General features: G+C 43.6%; 1 protein-coding gene across 1 annotated transcript in view; it reads right to left on the reverse strand.

Annotated features, from left to right (window-relative positions):
- Positions 1-20,036, reverse strand: part of B4GALT6 (beta-1,4-galactosyltransferase 6) — a 36,571-nt gene that overhangs the window by 5,131 nt on the left and 11,404 nt on the right. Inside the window, exons 2-8 of the mRNA XM_068158749.1 lie at positions 16,934-17,050; positions 15,790-15,903; positions 8,782-8,906; positions 7,204-7,320; positions 5,825-6,012; positions 1,293-1,415; positions 347-448 (exon numbers count right to left, since the gene is read on the reverse strand). Of these exons, the coding sequence (XP_068014850.1) occupies positions 347-448; positions 1,293-1,415; positions 5,825-6,012; positions 7,204-7,320; positions 8,782-8,906; positions 15,790-15,903; positions 16,934-17,050 (886 nt within the window). The remainder of the gene's footprint in view (positions 1-346; positions 449-1,292; positions 1,416-5,824; positions 6,013-7,203; positions 7,321-8,781; positions 8,907-15,789; positions 15,904-16,933; positions 17,051-20,036) is intronic.

Consider the following 20,036-nt stretch of genomic DNA (forward strand, 5'->3'; position numbering starts at 1 on the left):
TCCCCTAGCTGTACTGCTTCTTTTTTTTTTCCAGAACAGCCAAATTAACCAACTAATGGAGCCCTGCCAGCACTAATGCCCAAACTATTAAGGAACAATAACATTCTGCATCAAAGATTATGACGATAATACCTCCTGACATGCCAACTCAGTCTCTCTCATGGTTGAGTAAGAAATATCTGAACACTAAACATAATGTGTTTAAGAAAAGAGAAAGTTTAGCCCTAAAGAGGGAATGACACTGAGAAGCACTGACTGCTCATTTGAATATGGGGAAGGTTTGTATGGGTGTAGGAGAAATATATTACTGGCATCTTCAGCTCTAGTATTTGAACAGTGTCCTTACCGTCCTAAAAACTGGACTTCACCTCTGTGATGGTGAGGAATGGATTTGTACTTCCCTAAGTCTCCCTCTGGTCTTGTCACATTATATCCAGCATAGTGAACCCTGCAGTACAAAAGCATTTGCATGAGGAATGTTAAAAAGGAGGATTTCACAGCAAAAAGGGAAAAAATATGTCTCACATCTGTTAAGGCTAAGTCTTCGCTTTCCCTGATGTTCCCTCTGCAAACCCCAAAGCCCTCCTTACTGAACTAAAAGAGCTGGCAATGTGAAATAAATAATTGCAGAGTCCATCATGCTTTGTTCTTAGAGCACAACAGCATAAGAAGATGAAAATAGTAAGGAAAGAGAACCAAAACACATAATCCTTTGGGGGGAAAAAAATAGCTCTTTAAATGCAAACTCCTGCAGACACTTTGTTTCAGCTGCTCAGCTGGAACATTTCACACTGGTATATTGTGAGCTGTTAGTAACACAGTGAGCATTGCTGTCCATTGTCCAACTTGTGACATTCATAGAGCTTCCAAATTAAACTCCCAAATGCTGCTCCTGAAATATGAAAGTTACTTGAACTCATGCTGACTCCACATCTGTGGGATCATAACCCATAATGCTAGCAGCAAGAGAGAGGTAAAGGAAAATCAAAAAGCAACAGAAAAAGACAAGAAGGAATGAGACTAAATGTGCTTAATGCATGCTGTTGTAGCTCTTATTTGTTACAAGACCTAAGTCTTAAAGGGCTGTTAACTGTCCCCAGGCCAAGAAAAAAGAACATCATACTTATCCCTTCAAACAGTTCTGCTCTGATATTTCTGAAGTGAACTCCTTAGGACATGACAGAATTTGCTAACAAAGACTGCAGTGTGACAACTGTCAGAAAAAACCCTCATCACTCTCAAAGGGTGGATAGCACAGAACCATGAGGAAGGCAGAAACAGTGAACACTCACCTGTTCCAAAGATCATCATCTTCTCCACCCCATCCCCAAAAGGCATTTGGAAACCCATTGATCTTCTTAAACTGCTCCACTGTCAGGCCGCTCACACCACCAAAGAACTCGTTGTACGGAAGACTGCAAACAAAAGGCAGATGCTGTGTTGTTAGTGAACATAGGTAGGCAGTCCTGCCTTTGAACAGTACCTCTCACAGATTGTTTCAGGTTGGAAGGGACCTTCAAAGATCATCTTGTCCAACACCCCTGCACTCAGCAGGGACACCTCCAACTAGATCAGGCTGCACAGGGCCGCATCAAGGCTATCTTGAATCGTGTCTCCAAGGATATCTCAACTACATCCCTGGGCAGCCTGTTCCAGTATCCCACCACCCTCATTGCAAAGAACTTCTTCCTGATGTCCAGCCCAAACCTACCCTGCTCCACTCCCAAACCATTGCCCCCGTCCCTTCAAAGGCCCTTCCAAACAGTCCTTTGCCAGCCCCACCACAGGCCCCCCTCAGCTACTGAAACGCTGCTCCGAGGTCTCCCCAGAGTCCCCTCTTCTCCAGGCCGAACAGCCCCACCTCCCTCAGCCCATCCCCACAGGCAAGGTGCTCTCAGAAAAACAAGCAGCCCAAACCAAGGACATGAACAGATGCTGAATGAATTCACTGAGGGAAACTGGCTCACAGATCACTGGCATTAAGCAGCATCTACAGAAGATGAACAACGTGTTTGAAGCAGCGTCTGAATCGCACAACAAGCGCTCAAGCTGTAGCTCGAATTAGCATCACCACATGAAACAAAAGTCTGTCACCTATTTCAGATGGCTGATCTAGACCCACAGCTGAAGTGTTAAGTAAAACCTTCAAACTATTCTATTTTGACACTATTCAACTGAAAACAACAAACCACAAAGCCCTCTCTTTAACCAGCTGGGAAAAAAAAAGCTACAAGTCAGTGATGCACCCATTCAGTAATTTTGATTCATAACTACATTCTACAGAAGTGTTAAGACTTGGAAGAGCCTTAACAGTACATGTTCACCCACAGTGGAAAACACATTTATTAACATTTTAGAAGGTAAATTTTTTGAATCCAAAAGACCTCCAGGCTCTGTTGTCAGCCAGCATACGGTAACTGCTAAAATACACTATTGAGATAAGCAGTTGGCCAGCAGGAGCAGTGGCTATAGCTAGATAGGAGAACACACTATACCCAGGCAATGTGATTTCCAGTTTTCAAAATACTTTGCCAGCCTTTAACAAAATTATATTTAAGGATCTATATTTACTTCCTCCAATACTGACTTGCATCCTGAAAGCAGAGGCTGCCACAGAAAAGCGTGTGCCTCTTTTAGAAAGAGCCTACGGATTCAGCAGATGAAGCTAATCAAATCATAACTGCTCAGGAGATGCTGCCAAATCTGGAACCTCCAAGGAGTTAGGGCTACCTACACAAAGATTTACCATGGCTTAGGACAAAACTGTCACACTGAAGGACAAATGACCCCAGAATGCAAGGGGAAAGAAAAAGAAACACACAGGCATGTAATATCTAATCTGTGGAAACACGGGGTTCAACCAACAGCTGGGAAGGGACTTTTTGCAAGGGCTTATAGTGATAGAATGAGAAGGAATGGATTGAAGCTCGAGGAGGGTAGACTTAGACTGGAGATTAGGAAGAAAGGACACAGAGGACACATAGAGGACACAGTCTCAAACTGCACCAGGGGAAGTTTAGGCTGGAGGTGAGGAGAAAGTTCTTCCCAGAGAGAGTTGCTAGCCATTGGAATGTGCTGCCCAGGGAGGCGGTGGAGTCACCACCCCTGGAGATGTTTAAGAGGGGACTGGACATGGCACTTGGTGCCATGGTTTAGTAGTCATGAGGTCTTGGGTGACAGGTTGGACTCGATGATCCTTGAGGTCTTTTCCAACCTTATTGATTCTAGGATTCTATGAAATTCTTTACAATGAGGATGGTGAGACCCTTGAACAGGTTGCCCAGGGAGGTTGTGAATGCTCCCTCCCTGGCGGTGTTCAAGGCCAGGCTGGATAAGGCCTTGAGCAACCTGGGCTAGCATCAAGTGCCCCAGCCCACGGCAGGAGGGCTGGAACTAGATGATTTTTAGGATCCCTTCCCACCCAAACCATTCTATGAATCTTTGCATCTATGACATCTTTCAGGGTGGGTTGTTACTGTAGCTCCCTTTCAGCATTTCACTGAAATAATTGGTGCTCTAAAAACATTTCAAAACAAAACAAACCAACCAAAAAAATCAACCCCCCCAAATAGCTCCTAGCAAAAACCAACAGAGAACTACCACCCATCCAAAGGCAACCCACCAACCAAAACTAAAATCAGTTAGGGTAAGAGAGCTCCTAAACCTGTCTGAGGTTTTCATTCAGATGTTATGCATGAGTGTGTGCTGCACAGGTACTTTTTGGTGTACATGCCTAAATAGGCATTTAAGGTATTTTTATATACAGAGATACAGGTATCCCATAAACATCTTCTGTAAACATTTCTCTGCATTTAGACATTTGATAAATTAAATGCATATAAAGATAGAAGAAATCTCTTTTAGGTATGGTCCTTTGTATCTTTGTTTAAACACATATAAAAAGCTTTCAAGGTTTGACTGTGAATTGGCTGACAACCACAAGTCCATTGGATTGATTGGCCATTGGAATGTGCTGCCCAGGGAGCTGGTGGAGTCACCATCACTGGAGGTAAGATAGAATAGAATTAACCAGGTTGGAAAAGACCTTTGAGATCATCAAGTCCAACCTATCACCCAACACCATCTAATCAACTAAACCATGGCACCAGGCACCCCATCCAGTCTCTTCCTAAACACCTCCAGTGATGGTGACTCCATCACCTCCCTGGGCAGCACATCCCAATGGCCAATCTCTCTTTCTGGGAAGAACTTCTTCCTAACATCCAGCCTAAACCTCCCCTGGTGTTTGGGAAGAGATTGGATGGGGGGCTTGGCGCCATGGTTTAGTTGATTAGATGGTGTTGGGTGATAGGTTGGACTTGATGATCCCAAAGGTCTTTTCCAACCTGGTTAATTCCATTCCATTGCTATTCCTGTTCCAGTTCCATTCCTATTCCAGTTCCATTCCCGTTCCATTCCTATGCCTATTTCATTCCTATTCCATTCCCATTCCCATTCCATACACATAGTCATGCTTTCAATGCATTCCTTTTGATCTGTCAGGTTGACCGGGTTGCCACGTTGAGTAACTCCACAATTAAGATCTCAGGCTGGCAAACACATACATGTAGCAAGCAATAAGCTCCAGCTTTATGTGAAGTGATTGGAAGAGTGTCGTGAGACAGCAGAGTGTTAAAAAGCAAGTGAAACATCATTAATGTAAAGTGGCAGTGGGACAGGGGGTAACAAAACTGCAGGGCCCACTACATTCATCAAATGTCAGCAGAGGCTGAAAACAAGTCATGAAGTGAGCTTGCAATGAGAAAAACCTCTTCAAAAGCAATGCAAAGCAGAAAGAGATTGTAATTAGCAAATTCAGTGAGACATTTTTCCTGTGGTATTTTGCTGCAGACTATCTGCTTATCTTCATTAAGAGCCACCACAAAAGCTCACATTGCCACAAAAGATTTCTAATAAGCAAAGCAAGTTTTCCCCTTTTGACACACAGACATTTTGGTTTGGTTTTACAGACTCACAGATTGCATTGGGTTGGGAGGAACTCTCAAAGGGCATCTTGTCCACCCCTGCTGCAGTCAGCAGGGACACCTCCAACAAGGCTGTCCAGGGCCACATCAAGGCTGATCTTGAATGTCTCCAGGGGGAGGGCCTCAACCACCTCCCTGAGCAACTTCTTCCAGTATTTCACCACTCTCGAACCCTTCTAAACAGTCCCTTCCCAGCCTTCCTCTAGGTCCCCTTCAGATATTCAGTATCACTAAGGTTGGAAGAGACCTCAAAGATCATGAGTCCAACCTGTCACCACAGACCTCATGACTAGAGTAGGGAGGACACTACTGCCCACTGCAGGCTTGAGCTCATGACCTTCCCATTAGGGGTCTTATGCGCCACCAACTGAGCCACATCCTGACATTGAAGCACAGTAGTAACATCTGTCAACTGCCTCCTCTTTCTCAGGCTGAACAGCCCCAATTCTTTCAGCCTGTCTTCATAGGACAGGTGCTCCAGCCCTCTGATCATCCTTGTGGCTCTCTTCTGGACCTGCTCCAGAAGGTCCATGTCTCTCTTGTGGTTTTGTTTTGTTGTTGTTGGGCTTTCTGCTTGGGGGGTGCTGGGTTGTTTCTTTTGGGGTTTGGTTTGTTTTCAGACCATCCTCATTTCAACAAGCTCAGCCCTGAAAATCCTAAATGACACCTGCAAATCACCAACACATCAAATGTTCCTTTTATCCACTCCTTTATGTAAGCACCAGGGTCAGAGGGTTGGCTTCACCTACTGTAAATACTGTCAAAAATTCCCCCAGACTTTAAGACTGTTGCTGGGGCAGTAACAAATGAGTTAAGCAGTAACAACTGAAGTCACTTACATGTACATGTATTTGTCCAGCTTTGCTGCAAAATGCCGAGGCATTTCTCCACATCCATAGTAATTTCTGTCATTTTCAGGTAAGTGATCCACATCATGAAATATTATGCAGTCCCAGACAGCATCCTTCATGGCCTCTTTGAAGCCAACATTAAAGAGCATTGCACGATTAAAAGGTTGTGTACCTGCCTTCAAACAGGAAAAAAAGGAGACACTGTAAGTGTCCAGAGGACTGGAGGTACATCCTCTACCCCACCAAAAAGCATTGACAAAGATACTTGTTACCCCTCTAGCTAAGCAGAAGGATAGCTCTAGTTAGCATCAATTACATCAACTGTATCCCATGATTTAAAGAGTCTAGATGGTCTCCCCTCTTCAACAAACCTTAGCAGCAAGCAGTAATGCTGAAAACGCAGCAAAATATGGGTGGTTTGGATTAATGCAGCAGGAAGAGTCAAGGAAATAATGGTACAAACTAAGACATAAATATTATGGGTTTTTTCCAAACTACAACAGAACAGACTAGACTGTTTCAGTTGGAAAGCCCTTGACTTGAGCCCTGAGGTACAGCACTGGTGGCTGGTCATCAGCCAGGCGTTGCTCCATTTTTGTTTTGTCCTTGCAAACTTCACAGAATCACAGAATGTTACGGGGTTGAAAGGGAACTCAAAAGCTCATCCAGTCCAACTCCCCTGCCAGAGCAGGATCACCTACACCAGATCACACAGGAATGCATCCAGGCAGGTTTTGAATATCTCCAGAGAGGGAGACTCCACAACCCCTCTGGGCAGCTGTTCCAGTGCTCTGTCACCCTCAAAGAAAAAAAATTTCCTTAACATGACAATTTTTCCGTAACAGAGGCATCAAGAAGGCTGGGGAAGGACTTCTTAGGATCTCAGGTAGTGATAGGACTAGGGGAAATGGAATGAAGCTGGAGGGGGGAGATTCAGACTGGATGTGAGGAGGAAGTTCTTCACCACGAGAGTGGTGAAGCCCTGGAATGGGTTGTCCAGGGAGGTGGTTGAGGCCCCATCCCTGGAGGTGTTCAAGCCCAGGCTGGACGAAGCTCAGCCAGCCTGATCTGGTGTGAGGTGTCCCTGCCCATGCCAGGGGGTTTGGAACTAGATGATCTTTGTGGTCGCTTCCAACCCTGACTGATTCTATGATAAGACTCAAAGAGGTGCTGTTATGAGTCTTAAAGTATCAGCCCGTACTGGAAGGAAAGCAACACGGATCTGGCCACTGTTTCAAGCAGGGAATGGAGCTGAACTTTCTCTTCTCATTCAAAGAACTAGAACAGCAGAGTAACAATATTGAAATTCTGGATTTATCCAAACCTTGGTAAGGCTACAGTGTCCCTTGTCAAGTAAATGCTGTTACCTGTTCAACAACATAGAAGGCAAACTCCAGCCGCTGCTTCTGCAACACAGGGATCAGATGGCGGAAGAAAATGGGAAGATGCTCGTGGCGATTCCGGAAAGGAATAAGGATTGCCACCTTCAACAAAGAAAAGAGAGATACATATACATGTGAAAAGGGAAGGAAAAAAAAAAAAGGGAGAGAGAGACACTATATTAGCATTTTTCAATGTTACTGTTTCAACCAGATCTAGTTTCCTCACAGCTTATGCAGGCTTTTCAACGTCTACATTTTACTTGCCTCAATGGTTTACACACTGGTTAGGCCACACCTTGAGTACTGTGTCCAGTTCTGGGCCCCTCAGTTTAAGAAGGACATTGAGATGCTTGAACATGTCCAGAGAAGGGCAACGAGGCTGGGGAGGGGTCTGGAGCACAGTCCTGTGAGGAGAGGCTGAGGGAGCTGGGGTTGCTTAGCCTGCGGAAGAGGAGGCTCAGGGGAGACCTTCTTGCTCTCTACAACTACCTGAAGGGAGGTTGTAGCCAAGTGGGAGTTGGTCTCTTCTCCCAGGCAACCAGCACCAGAACAAGAGCACACAGTCTCAAGCTGCACCAGGGCAAGTTTAGGCTGGAGGTGAGGTTCCCAGAGAGAGCTGTTAGCCATTGGAATGTGCTGCCCAGGGAGGTGGTGGAGTCACCACCCCTGGAGGTGTTCAAGAGGGAACTGGACGTGGCACTTGATGCCATGGTTTAGTAGTCATGAGGTGTTGGGTGACAGGTTGGACTTCATGATCCTTGAGGTCTTTTCCAACCTTATTGATTCTATGATTCATCCCCACTAGGAAAAGCTGCTGGATTTTTGATCAAGCAATTAAAAAAGAAGGTTAAATTCTGGAGTAAAACATAAATTAAGATTTTCCTTTTATGTTCACTTGCTTCTAATTAACAAACACACAGGACAAGGCTGCATCTGTATGCTAAAATGTTTAGTAACAACAGCCAAGGAACCTTTAGAAGTTCTTGACAATCCATTTAGAATCACAGAACCATTAAGGTTGGAAAAGACCTCCAAGATCACTGAGTCCAACCATTGATCGAATGCTGTCAAGTCCACCACTAAGTCATTCTCCTAAGTGCCACATCTACACATCTTTTAAATACCTCCAGGGATGATGATTCAACCAGTTCCCTGGGCAGCCTGTTCTAGTGAAGAAATTTTTCCTAATACCCAATCTAAACCTCACCTGGAACAACTTGAGGCTGTTTCCTCTGAGCCTGTCCCTTGCTGCCTGGGAATAGAGACTGACACCCACCTTGCTACAACCTCCTTTCATGCTGCTGTGAAGAGCAATGAGGTCTCCCCTCAGCCTCCTCTTCTCCAGATGAAGCTGCCCCAGGTCAATATTCTGACATACCGATCAACTTAAGAGCATTTCAAGTTTCTTGGCAAGCTTCATGCTGCCTGTGCTCAAGAAGAGACTAAGACAGACTAAGCTATTACATACTGTATGGAATACAGTGCAGGAAGAGACTGAGAGCTTGCAGTGGTGAGCTGTCCTTACACACCCACAGCAGAAAACCCATAAAAGCAGCACCTCACCTTCCATCGTGGCTTGCAGTCTTTTGGTTTCCAGTGTCCTCCTGGTTTAATGTCTAAATCTTTTGAAAACAGTTGCTGAATCTCATCAAAGCTGATTTCACTCATATTGACATCAATAAGGCCTCCTAAAAGAGGACAAAAAGTATTTTATTTCAATTCAGACAGGTTTGCAGATTACATTGGGTTGGAAGGAACCTCAAAGGTCATCTTGTCCAACCCTCAAGCAAGATCTAACACCCCAGGGTACATCACAGATCAACAGCATCAGAGCCTTGTTTTTCCACTACCTACAGATAAGAACTATTTATGCTATCCTCTTAACATTCAGAGGTTTAAAAATGAATGTCAGTGTTCCCCAATATAAACATCCCTTCAATAAATCCTATGAGCAAAATACTCATTGCAGAGGACACAGAACAAAGTAATTGGAATTCTGTATCTATTTCAGAAAGACAAAGTCACCTTTCACTTTAAGTACTCCTGTAAACAGTTCCACATCATCTGCACCACTGAATGGATACTCAAATTCTGAGTGTCTTCCTACCTTCACTTCCACAACAAAAAAAACAAGAGAGGAAAGTGCACCATCACTACACTCAACAGACCTCCTCAATTTGGATCCTAGACAATTAGAAACATCTTAGGTACAGCTTTCAGCCACTAATTCACCACTCTCAGCATCAAACCCACTTATAGCAAGTGCCTGGATTTGAGAATTACCACTTACAGAACTAATTAGCCCTGTGAGAAAAGCCTTTGCAAATGGCTACTGACAAGAGTGGAAGTCAGCAAGATGCTGCATAAAGAACACAAATGTGGTAGCAACAATCAGGTTAATGCTTATTATGAGAAAATATTTACACTTGGCTGATAGCTAAAAGCTGGCAGTCATTAAATTATGGATGTGTGTAAGTCAAACCTGGATTCATAGTAAATACACTCAAAAGAGGAGGGAATAAAGAAAATTTAGGGAGAAGTGTAAGTTCTTCATAGAAAGAGAGCTTGGCCATTGGGATGTGCTGCCCAGGGAGGTGGTGGAGTCACCATCACTGGAGGTGTTTAGGAAGAGACTGGATGGGGTGCTGGGTGCCATGGTTTAGTTGATTAGATGGTGCTGGGTGATAGATTGGACTCAATGACCTCAAAGTTCTTTTCCAACCTGGTCTGGTCTATTCTATTCTCAAGCTGCTCCTCAACAATTTCTATGCTAGATAATCAAACAGAACACTTGCAATAACTATCTGACAGAAACAAGAAAATATTCTACCTAGTTGTGTCTAAAAACTTAAGTCTTTTGGTGAGGGGCTAGAATTTTAAATCAATGCAAGAAATCACTCCCATTTTGTTTGCTCCCTGAGCTCATTCCCAAAAGATTCTCTTTCCAAAAGACTGCTTCATATTGTAAACCTGAACTGCCCAGCCAGCTAAATCTTGGGGGCAGACCGAAATTTTTGGAGCCTACTAGGAATAACTATTGCTTTCAGGAGAGAGCAGAAGATAATGCAAGAGCTGTTTTAGTTTTGAGTATGATTAAATGTAGAACCACTTGTAAATGTAGAAGGCAACTTAAAGAAATTAAAGGGAAATTATAGGGGGGAAAAAAAAGATCATGAACAGCATAATAAGGAGAAGACCTTTTAAGAACAGATTCAAACAAATCCATAGTTATTAATTTTAGAAGACAAGGGAAGCCAGGCAGTTGCCAAAAAAAGACTGTTGAAATATACACCAGAAGCAGCTAATCCTGAAGAGCTCTACATAAAATGGATTATTATTACTCAAATAATCAAAATAATCAACATCCTAATCTAATTTTGTTGTTGTTATTACTAATAACAATAATTGTTATTAGGTCATTGTTATGATTGTCATCATCATTGTTATGGTTGCATCTGAAACTCCTCAATAACCTGGAAAAAGAAGCCTTACAAAAAGCAGGAGCAAGGCTAATGGAAGGAGCAGTACCCAGAGTCTAACAATGTACAAATTAAATACATTCAAAAATAGATAAGTCACTAAATCAGTTTCAGCTGCCAAGAGACAGAGAAAGAACAAGAGCATCTCAGTTTATTTATAGAATCTAATAGGAAAAGAAAGCTAAACAAAGGTCAATTACTACACAGAAAAGGAAGTGAACAACACATGATGCAAAGGAGTCAGGTGCCTTGGTCTCCTGAGAAAAGTGTAAATGTGATCAGATACTTACAGAGTTTAAATAAAGCTAAAACAACCACAAAAAAAAAGGAGGAATGGCAAATCAGTGTTTATACAAGGCAGGTGATGCTAACTTGATGGGACATGAATTCCCCCCAGGCTGTTTAAAAAGTCACTACAGTAAACCCTGAAATATTGGTACTATCAAAAGTACACAAGAGCAGGGTGAATAGAATCAGACTCCTGTAAAGATCTGTGCTTAGTATTCACTCCTTCATTGCTGCCTAGCACACTGCAATAAAACACAGCTATAAAACACACACACACAAAAAGCAAAGCTGAGGAAGCAAAAAGCATTTTGAACAACAGAATCCAAAACCCAAATAATTTCAACAAATCAGATCCATACTGAAATCAGTAGAGTGAAATCAGTCTTAGAAAGGATGGATTGTTACTGAAGGAGAAATGAAGCACAGGCACACAGAGCAGGCAATACCTGGCTGTGCTGCAGCATGCAGGAAGGTATTTTGATGGTTTATAATGGATTGCCTATTAATAAGAGACAATAAACTGTAATTCATTTGCACAAAAATGGCAAATCTCCTTCTGGAATGCATTAACTGCTGTTATGTGAAAGACAGAAGGTAATTACTAGTTTGTTTGTAACCAGGGGTTCAGTCAGTTATAATGCTTCATGAGGAAATCAAATTGGAGGAAGTCTGCAGTACAAAAACCAAGCATGGCAAGGGCTGTAGAAAGGGTGTAGTCTGGAAAGGCTTGAAGTACTGGTTTAGCTACAAAGGAAGGGACTGACAATAACTCTTGTCCAAGACAGAGTAGCCAGATTCATTCCAAGCATGAAGAAGGGCAAGTCCCTGCTCACTGCAAGGGGGGGGTTGGACAAGATGACCTTTGAGGGTCCCTTCCAACCCACAGTATAACTTAGGTTGGAAAGGACCTCAAGGATCATCGAGTCCAGCCTATCACCACAGACCCCATGACTAGACCATGGCACCAAGTGCCACGTCCAATCTCCTCTTGAACGCCTCCAGGGATGGTGACTCAACCACCTCCCTGGGCAACCCGTTCCAATGACAAATGAAGAACTTCCTCCTCACCTCGAGTCTAAACCTCCCCTGGCACAGCTTGAGACTGTGTCCCCTTGTTCTGGTGCTGGTTTCCTGGGAGAAGAGACCAACCCCTTCCTGGCCACAACCACCCCTCAGCTAGTTGTAGAGGGCAATGAGGTCACCCCTGAGCCTCCTCTTCTCCAGGCTAAACAACCCCAGCTCCCTCAGCCTCTCCTCATAGGGCTTGTGTTCAAGGCCTCTCCCCAGCCTTGTTGCCCTTCTCTGGACACGTTCAAGTGTTTTGATGTCCTTCTTAAACTGAGGAGCCCAGAACTGGACACAGTACTCAAGGTGTGGCCTAACCAAAGCAGAGTACAGGGGCACCAATGCAATCTGTGAAAAATCCACATGATTTTGAAGCCTATATCTGGAGACAGAGAGATTGAAATAAGGCTTATAATCACACCATGCCTAACTGCTACTTGGTTGTAAACAGAGTTCTATGTAACAGAAGTTCACAAGGAACTGAGCTGAACCATCCTTCTGACTCCAGGTCTGTGCATTTACAATGCAAGAGACAAAGTTTAGAATTTGGAGGTGTTGAATGAAACCCAGATAACAGGCTCTGTTACTGTACTCTTCACTGAATAAGCTTCTCTGCTGATATTAGAAAAGAAGCTGTTATGGATTCTAGATTACTCTAATCCACTATTTTTCTTTCTTTGAAGGAAAAAGTTATCAGCAATTCAGCGTGGCTGTCAGCAGCCCTGTTTGGTATGATTTGGATCTGAACTGCTATACTAAACACCTAATGACTTGCTGATGCTGAGTAACAGCCCACAGCTTAAAAGGTTCAAAATCCAGAAAGGCATCACAGATACCTGCAGAAACAATTCCATGTTTTCTCTTCTACAAATGAGTAGTTTATTTGTTTTGCTTGATTTTAAATATAGCAAGTAGAACAAAGATGTTACCATAACAGATACTAAGGAGCAGTTCCTTCCAGAAACAAATTTAGACTTAGCTACAGAGAGCTGCTGATTCTTCTTTAGTTGCCACAGTCTAACACCAAATGTGACCTTTCAATTTAACTAATTAGCTCTGAGGGAGGTGGTGGAGTCACCCTGGAGGCATTCAAGAGGAGACTGGATGTGGCACTTGGTGCCATGGTCTAGTCATGAGCTCTGTGTTGATAGGTTGGACTCGATCATCCTCAAGGTCTCTTCCAACCTTAGTTATACTGTGATACTGAGATTTACACCAATGTTACCATTAATTCTCTCAAAACAATTAAGTCCATCCAGAAAACATTCACTAGGACTGAAGTAATTCCATGGATTACTGATTCAATTTACAGTTTCTTCCAAATGCAGAGCACAACACACATTTATCCTTCTTCACCCCTTGTAACAGCAACTCCTCACAGAGAAAAAAAGCTAGGAGCATAAAGTGGTTTCTATGAATAACTCCAGCTTAGCCAAGGGATTGCAATTTTATAAAGGTTAAATGTAAGAACTATCTGCCATAGCAAACATTCAGTGGTGAAGGTCAAGGTAAGGCAACCACCACCAAAAGCGATTGGTCTCTTTCCTTTTCAGGTTCAAAACCGTCTCCTACCCAGCACTCCTTGATCTTTAGGGATTGCTTTCTCTACAAGCCAGAGGAGAACAAAGAAGGCCCAGAATTTTGTTTGAATATGAATTATGGCATGAAAGGGGAATTCACATTTCCTCACAAGAATTTTTAAGGCTATTCCCAAACGAAGCTACGCTGTCTACAGCACCTAGATCAAGACATGCCAACAGACTTTCAGCCATGCTATTATGTCATGTTACAGACACAGTCTCTTCCAATCTCACTTTGTGTAACTGCTTTAATTGTGCAGCACCCTCTTAGAAGGCCTCCTGCACACACTGGGATACTGCTACTTAGGACATCTGTGATGTGACAGGTTTGATCAAAAGCCAGCAAACCAGTGTGCCCAGGCAGCCAAGAGGGCCAATGGCATCCTGGCCTGCATCAGGAACAGTGTGGCCAGCAGGAGCAGGGAGGTCATTCTGCCCCTGTACACTGCACTGGTTAGGCTGCACCTCGAGTACTGTGTCCAGTTCTGGGCCCCTCAGTTTAGGAAGGAGGTTGACTTGCTGGAACAAGTCCACAGAAGGGCAACAAAGTTGGTGAGGGGTTTGGAACACAAGCCCTATGAGGAGAGGCTGAGGGAGCTGGGACTGCTTAGCCTGGAGAAGAGGAGACTCAGGGGTGACCTTATCACTCTCTACAACTACCTGAAGGGAGGTTGTAGACAGGCTGATGATGGTCTCTTCTCCCAGGCAGCCAGTACCAGAACAAGAGGACACAGTCTCAGGCTGCACCAGGGGAGGTTTAGGTTGGATGTTAGGAAGAAGTTCTATACAGAAAGAGTGATTGCCCATTGGAACGGGCTGCCTGGGGAGGTGGTGGAGTCGCCGTCCTTGGAGGTGTTCAGGAGGAGACTTGATGGGGTACTTGGTGCCATGGGTTAGTTGTTTAGGTGGGTTGGATTGGTTGATAGGTTGAACATGATGATCTTGAAGGTCTCTTCCAACCTGGTCTGGTTTATTCTATTCTAAATAAAAACTGCAGCAGTACCAAAGGAGTCAGAGTTGGTTTTTATTTCTGCATGACACTCCTCTGCAACTAAACACTTTCAATATGATTCACAAGTTTAGATCCTAGGCTTAAAGACAAATAAAGTTAGGGTCACTTAATCAAGTTCTATTTAATAGCTTGGGATCTTCAACATCTGGGTTTAAAAAGCTTAATTGCAAAATGTCCTGAGGATTACAACTTTTCCCTTGTTATGCAAGTAGTGCTTCCCTATGATGACAGAGCTTAAGCAGTTCCTTACCTCCATCAATTCTCACTTCACTACATCATCTTGTTCAGCTTCCTATAGCACCTCTCCTATGAGGACAGATTGAAGGAGTTGGGGCTGTTCAGCCTGGAGAAGAGAAGGCTCCAAGGTGACCTCATTGTGGCCTTCCAGTATCTGAAGGGGGCCTACAGGAAGGCTGGGAAGGGACTTCTCAGGATATCAGGTAGTGATAGGACTAGGGGGAATGGAATGAAGCTGGAGGTGGGGAGATTCAGGCTGGAGGTGAGGAGGAAGTTCTTCCCCATGAGAGTGGTGAAGCCCTGGAATGGGTTGTCCAGGGAGGTGGTTGGGGCACCATGCCTGGAGGTGTTTAAGCCCAGGCTGGATGAGGCTCTGGCCAGCCTGATATGGTGTGGGGTGTCCCTGCCCATGGCAGGGGGGTTGGAGCTGGATGATCCTTGTGGTCCCTTCCAACCCTGACTGATACTATGATACTATACATTGAGCTAACTGTGATTAGCTGATGGAGCTTTAGTAACTCGATTTACGATTCATCCTATTAGGAACAGCACTTCTAGAAGAGACATTTTTACCCATTCTTCCAAACATGCAACTCTGGCTTCTGTTTATCAAGTTAAGAGTATCCCTTCTATAGTTATTAAAACATTTCATATTCAACTTGTAGAAAGTTATTGGCAAATAACATTTAAAACAGGAGGTGATGAATGATGAGACAAAAGCTTTAGTAACACAGTAGTTACAGGCAAAAACCTCCAAGCATTATTCTCCAACCTTGGAAGCCTTTTGTTCATTATTTGCTGCTGTGTATTGCAACTCCTTGTAATTGCACTTTCATTTTGAAAGAGTTGCATTTTGGTTTGAGTAAAATCCAACTTGCTAAAGGAAAGTTAAGGTCAGTTTAAAACTTACTCATGTAAGGCAGCTTCTCTGGACAAGCCTGGTAAGGAGAGTAAGTGAAGTTTTCTGGAAGATACATTGTTGTTTGAGCAACACAGTCACTGGAGTTGTTTCCTTCAGGATAATCTAGAAATAAATACATAAATAAATGATTGATTTCTGTCAAAATCAAAATCTGTGTTAACCATTTGTAACATATCATCATGCAGGCGAGAGTGTTAACTTTGTAAGGAACAGACCCCCTAGCAGCAAGACTATAAAAACCCTCAATGTTTTACTGCACTAAAGAAACGTAGTTAAATTGTGATATCTTTGTTAAAGCTAGGACAAGTATTTCCTACTAAAGTGAACTGACAAACAGGAACCTTTCTACCTAAACACAAGGAAAGACTTTCCTGGGAGATGCTGGAGTCCTGGAGCAGGTCACCCAGAGAGGTTGTGGTATGAAGGTTGGTGAGGGGCTGGGAACACAAGCCCTACGGGGAGAGGCTGAGGGAGCTGGGGTTGCTTAGCTTGGAGAGGAGCAGGCTCAGGGGAGACCTTATTCCTCTCTACAACTACCTGAATGGAGGTTGTGGACAGGCAAAGATTGGTCTATTCTCCCAGGCAACCAGCACCAGAACAAGAGGACACAGTCTCAAGCTGTGCCAGGGGAGGTTTAGGCTGGAGGTTAGGAAGAAATTCTACACAGAGAGAGTGATTGCCCATTGGAATGGGCTGTCCAGGGAGGTGGTGGAGTCACCATCACTGGAGGTGTTTAGGAGGAGACTTGATGGGGTGCTTGGTTGCATGGTTTAGTTGATTAGGTGGTCTTAGATGATAGGCTGGACTCAATCTTGAAGGTCTCTTGCAACCTGGTTTATTCTATTCTATCCTATGTCTTTCTCTGAAAAGTTTCCTAACCTGCCTGGACATGATCCTGGACAAGCTGCTGTGGGTGACCCTACTTTAGCAGGCAGGTTGGACTAGATCTCCCAGAGGTTCCTTCCAACCCCCACCATGCTGGGCTTCTGTAACTATCTGGACATTACTCCATTCACAGAGAAATAGAACTTGGGGCTAGGTTTTCATAGTCAAGTTATATCATTAAGATTTGACTTGTTTGTTTTTCATAAAGCCCTTTTAAAAAGCCAGTTGAAAACAGAAATATTCTTACCTGTGCCATTCAGTGTAGTATTTTTGTTAGTGTACAATCTGATCATGTGTCCTATTGTTTTGACATTTTCTCTCAACATTATACCACGAGCTTGCACCATGAAGAGATAGGTGTTTGCTGGTAAAACAAAAAGCAAGCCTGAGTTTCAATTAAAAGAAGGCATTTCCAAGTGATTCTAACACCCTTTTGTACCATGTTCAATATTTGTTGCTATGAATGACTCCATGGCTAGGGAACATCAATCATTTGAGAGGAGGATCCTCAAAGAGTGAAACCTAACAGCAATGAAACAGCAGAATAAAACCAGATTCATTATCACAGGCCTCTGTAAGACCTCAACATTAAGACATTTCAGTAGACATTTTATGGGACACTTGAATTCCTCTTTAAAAAGGAACTGACTGCCAAAAAAACCAGTGATATTTACCACTCAAAAGGTTTTCAGATGCAGGTACACACCTCATGTATGTATCCACATATACATCATAGAAACACAGGACAAACAACATCCAGGAAAATCTTGTAGTCCCAGAGCATTTGGGACTTTGTACTCCCTAGTTAACACAACTTTCAGTCATCATCTACTGCTATTCTTTCACCCCAACAGCTGATTCATTATACAACTGCTACAAATCACTGCCAAGTTCCAGTATTACTGTTTGATAATTACATGTGAAATATTTATTACAGGCATCAGGGGTGAGTAAAACAACATTCTGAGTAATTAAGTGCCTCACAACAACAGCAGCATGAAATATTCCTCTGTCTCAGCCTTGCGTTCAAAGCCGAGAATCTGATCTCAAGATAATTCTTTGTCCTGAACAGAAGATTTTAAGATGGAAAAGCAGCTGTGTGAGTAAGGAAAGCTCTATCCAGGACTCACACAGCTCCAAAAAATAAAGGGAAGGACAAATTCCTCTTGCAGAACAGTTTTCACTGTGAGCAAAGAGGATCAAAGGGATCATCTGTCACTTCACCTATGCTAAGCACTCATTTGTCTGCCAGATATTTGACTCCCTCTAACTAGCAACCGCTCTAACCAAAAAATGCTCTCAAACTTTGAGGGCCAGAACTAAGTCTTTCAGAAAACAGATTCATCTTCATTTGGCATAAAGAGATTAAAGTTAGAAAATTGTCTCAGGAACTCCACTTCATCTGATGACCCAGCAGCAGCAGCATGACCCAGCTCCAGATGGGTTGATATCTTCTTACAGCCCCAGACAGAGGGCAGAGCTACAGAGAACTGTTTATAAAGGACTGGGGAATTTCCACAGTGACTAACTCCACATCACCAACACCCACAGAGATCCAAATAGCAACATCAACTTTTAAGGAAGATTGTTTGCAAGCCCCACAATGATGTTTTGGTTTTAAAAGAATGAATGGGGGGACTCTCTTGTTTTAATTCCTTATCAAAACAAGGAATATTGCCACAGAAAAGACAGACTTTGGCCACATCAGATGCTATGCACGGCACATAATTTTCAAGCTCTTGGCCAAAACTAGTTGTTTTGGTGACCTGGAGTTTACATGTGTGTCAAAGTCACTCAGCTGTTAGGATCAGGAACAGTATGGCCAGCAGGAGCAGGGAGGTCATTCTGCCCCTGTACACTGCACTGGTTAGGCCACACCTCAAGTACTGTGTCCAGTTCTGGGCTCCTCAGTTTAGGAAGGAGGTTGACTTGCTGGAATGAGTCCAGAGGAGGGCAACAAAGTTGGTGAGGTGTTTGGAACACAAGTCCTATGAGGAGAGACTGAGGGAGCTGGGGTTGCTTAGCCTGGAGAAGAGGATACTCAGGGGTGACCTTATTGCTCTCTACAACTACCTTAAGGGGGGTTGTAGACAGGCAGAGGTTGGTCTCTTCTCCCAGGCAACCAGCACCAGAACAAGAGGACACAGTCTCAGGCTGCACCAGGGGATGTTTAGGCTGGATGTTAGGAGGAAGTTTTACACAGAGAGAGTGATTGCCCATTGGAATGGGCTGCCTGAGGAGGTGGTGGAGTCACCATCACTGGAGGTGTTTAGGAAGAGACTGGATGGGGTGCTTGGTGCCATGGGTTAGTTGATTAGGTGGTGTTGGATGGTAGGTTGGACATGATGATCTTGAAGGTCTCTTCCAACCTGGTCTATTCTATTCTATCCTGAAGTTGTCTCAACACCCTTCCCCACTCCCCAGCCACTGGAACAGAGCAGCACCAAAAACCTACAACCTCGGTCTGATGACAGAGGTGGGAAATCCAACAAGAGTGATTCTTACTGGGATCCAAGACAACTGGATCCAAGACAACAGGTAACATTCAAAACTTGCACAAAAACCTCTTGACATTTCAACTGCATTCACTGTAAAGCAGCACCTTGCATTTCCAATTATTTTCTTACATTTGTAGTTTCCCATTCAAATTCTGGGTTTTAGGGTGTCCACAATAAACACTTGAGGGAATCCTGAGTCTGTATATGAAGTCAGGTACCAACTAACCCTTTTGTTTAGGAATTAACAGCCTCCTCACTGTGGGGGACAGAGTGGGAAACAGAAAAGCCTTGATGCTGTGCAAACACTCTGCAGCAAAAGCTAAAAGGTTTTCACGAGCACTGCTGGGGTCAGAAATACAAAGCACATGACTCCAGAGACCTATGCTCAGACCTCTTGCAGATAGCCCATAAATCATTTCATTAGCTGCTGCTTGTTCATTATTCTTCATAAACACCACAAGCCCCTATCCTCACACTCCCTGAGAGCAATACCACCTTTCTAATGAGAAAGATCAGTGCTTTTTGTCCTACTTAAACGTTTACCAGCCTTGGGAATTTCTTTCAGGCTGCTGTCAACTCACAAGGATTGCAAACACTTCAGCTGTTAGACAGATGTCACTTGCTACACACAAAGTGACAGAAATCATGGATGCTGTGCAGCCAGCAAGCACTCTGCAGCATTGCTCCTGACGTGCCTGAGATGAAAAATATGCTCCAGAAGTCACTGCAAGAAAAACAACCTATTCAAACATGTTATTGTTGAAGCCTTAGGAACCTGATACAGTAGAGAGCTAAGACAGACCCTCAAACAAGTCCCCAAGAACATCAAGACGACCATATAGCTGTTCTTCA

Source organism: Melanerpes formicivorus, unplaced genomic scaffold (assembly GCF_026170545.1).
Source record: "Melanerpes formicivorus ecotype bairdi unplaced genomic scaffold, bMelFor1.0.p_v2 SCAF_42, whole genome shotgun sequence".
Taxonomy (NCBI): Eukaryota; Metazoa; Chordata; class Aves; order Piciformes; family Picidae; genus Melanerpes; species Melanerpes formicivorus.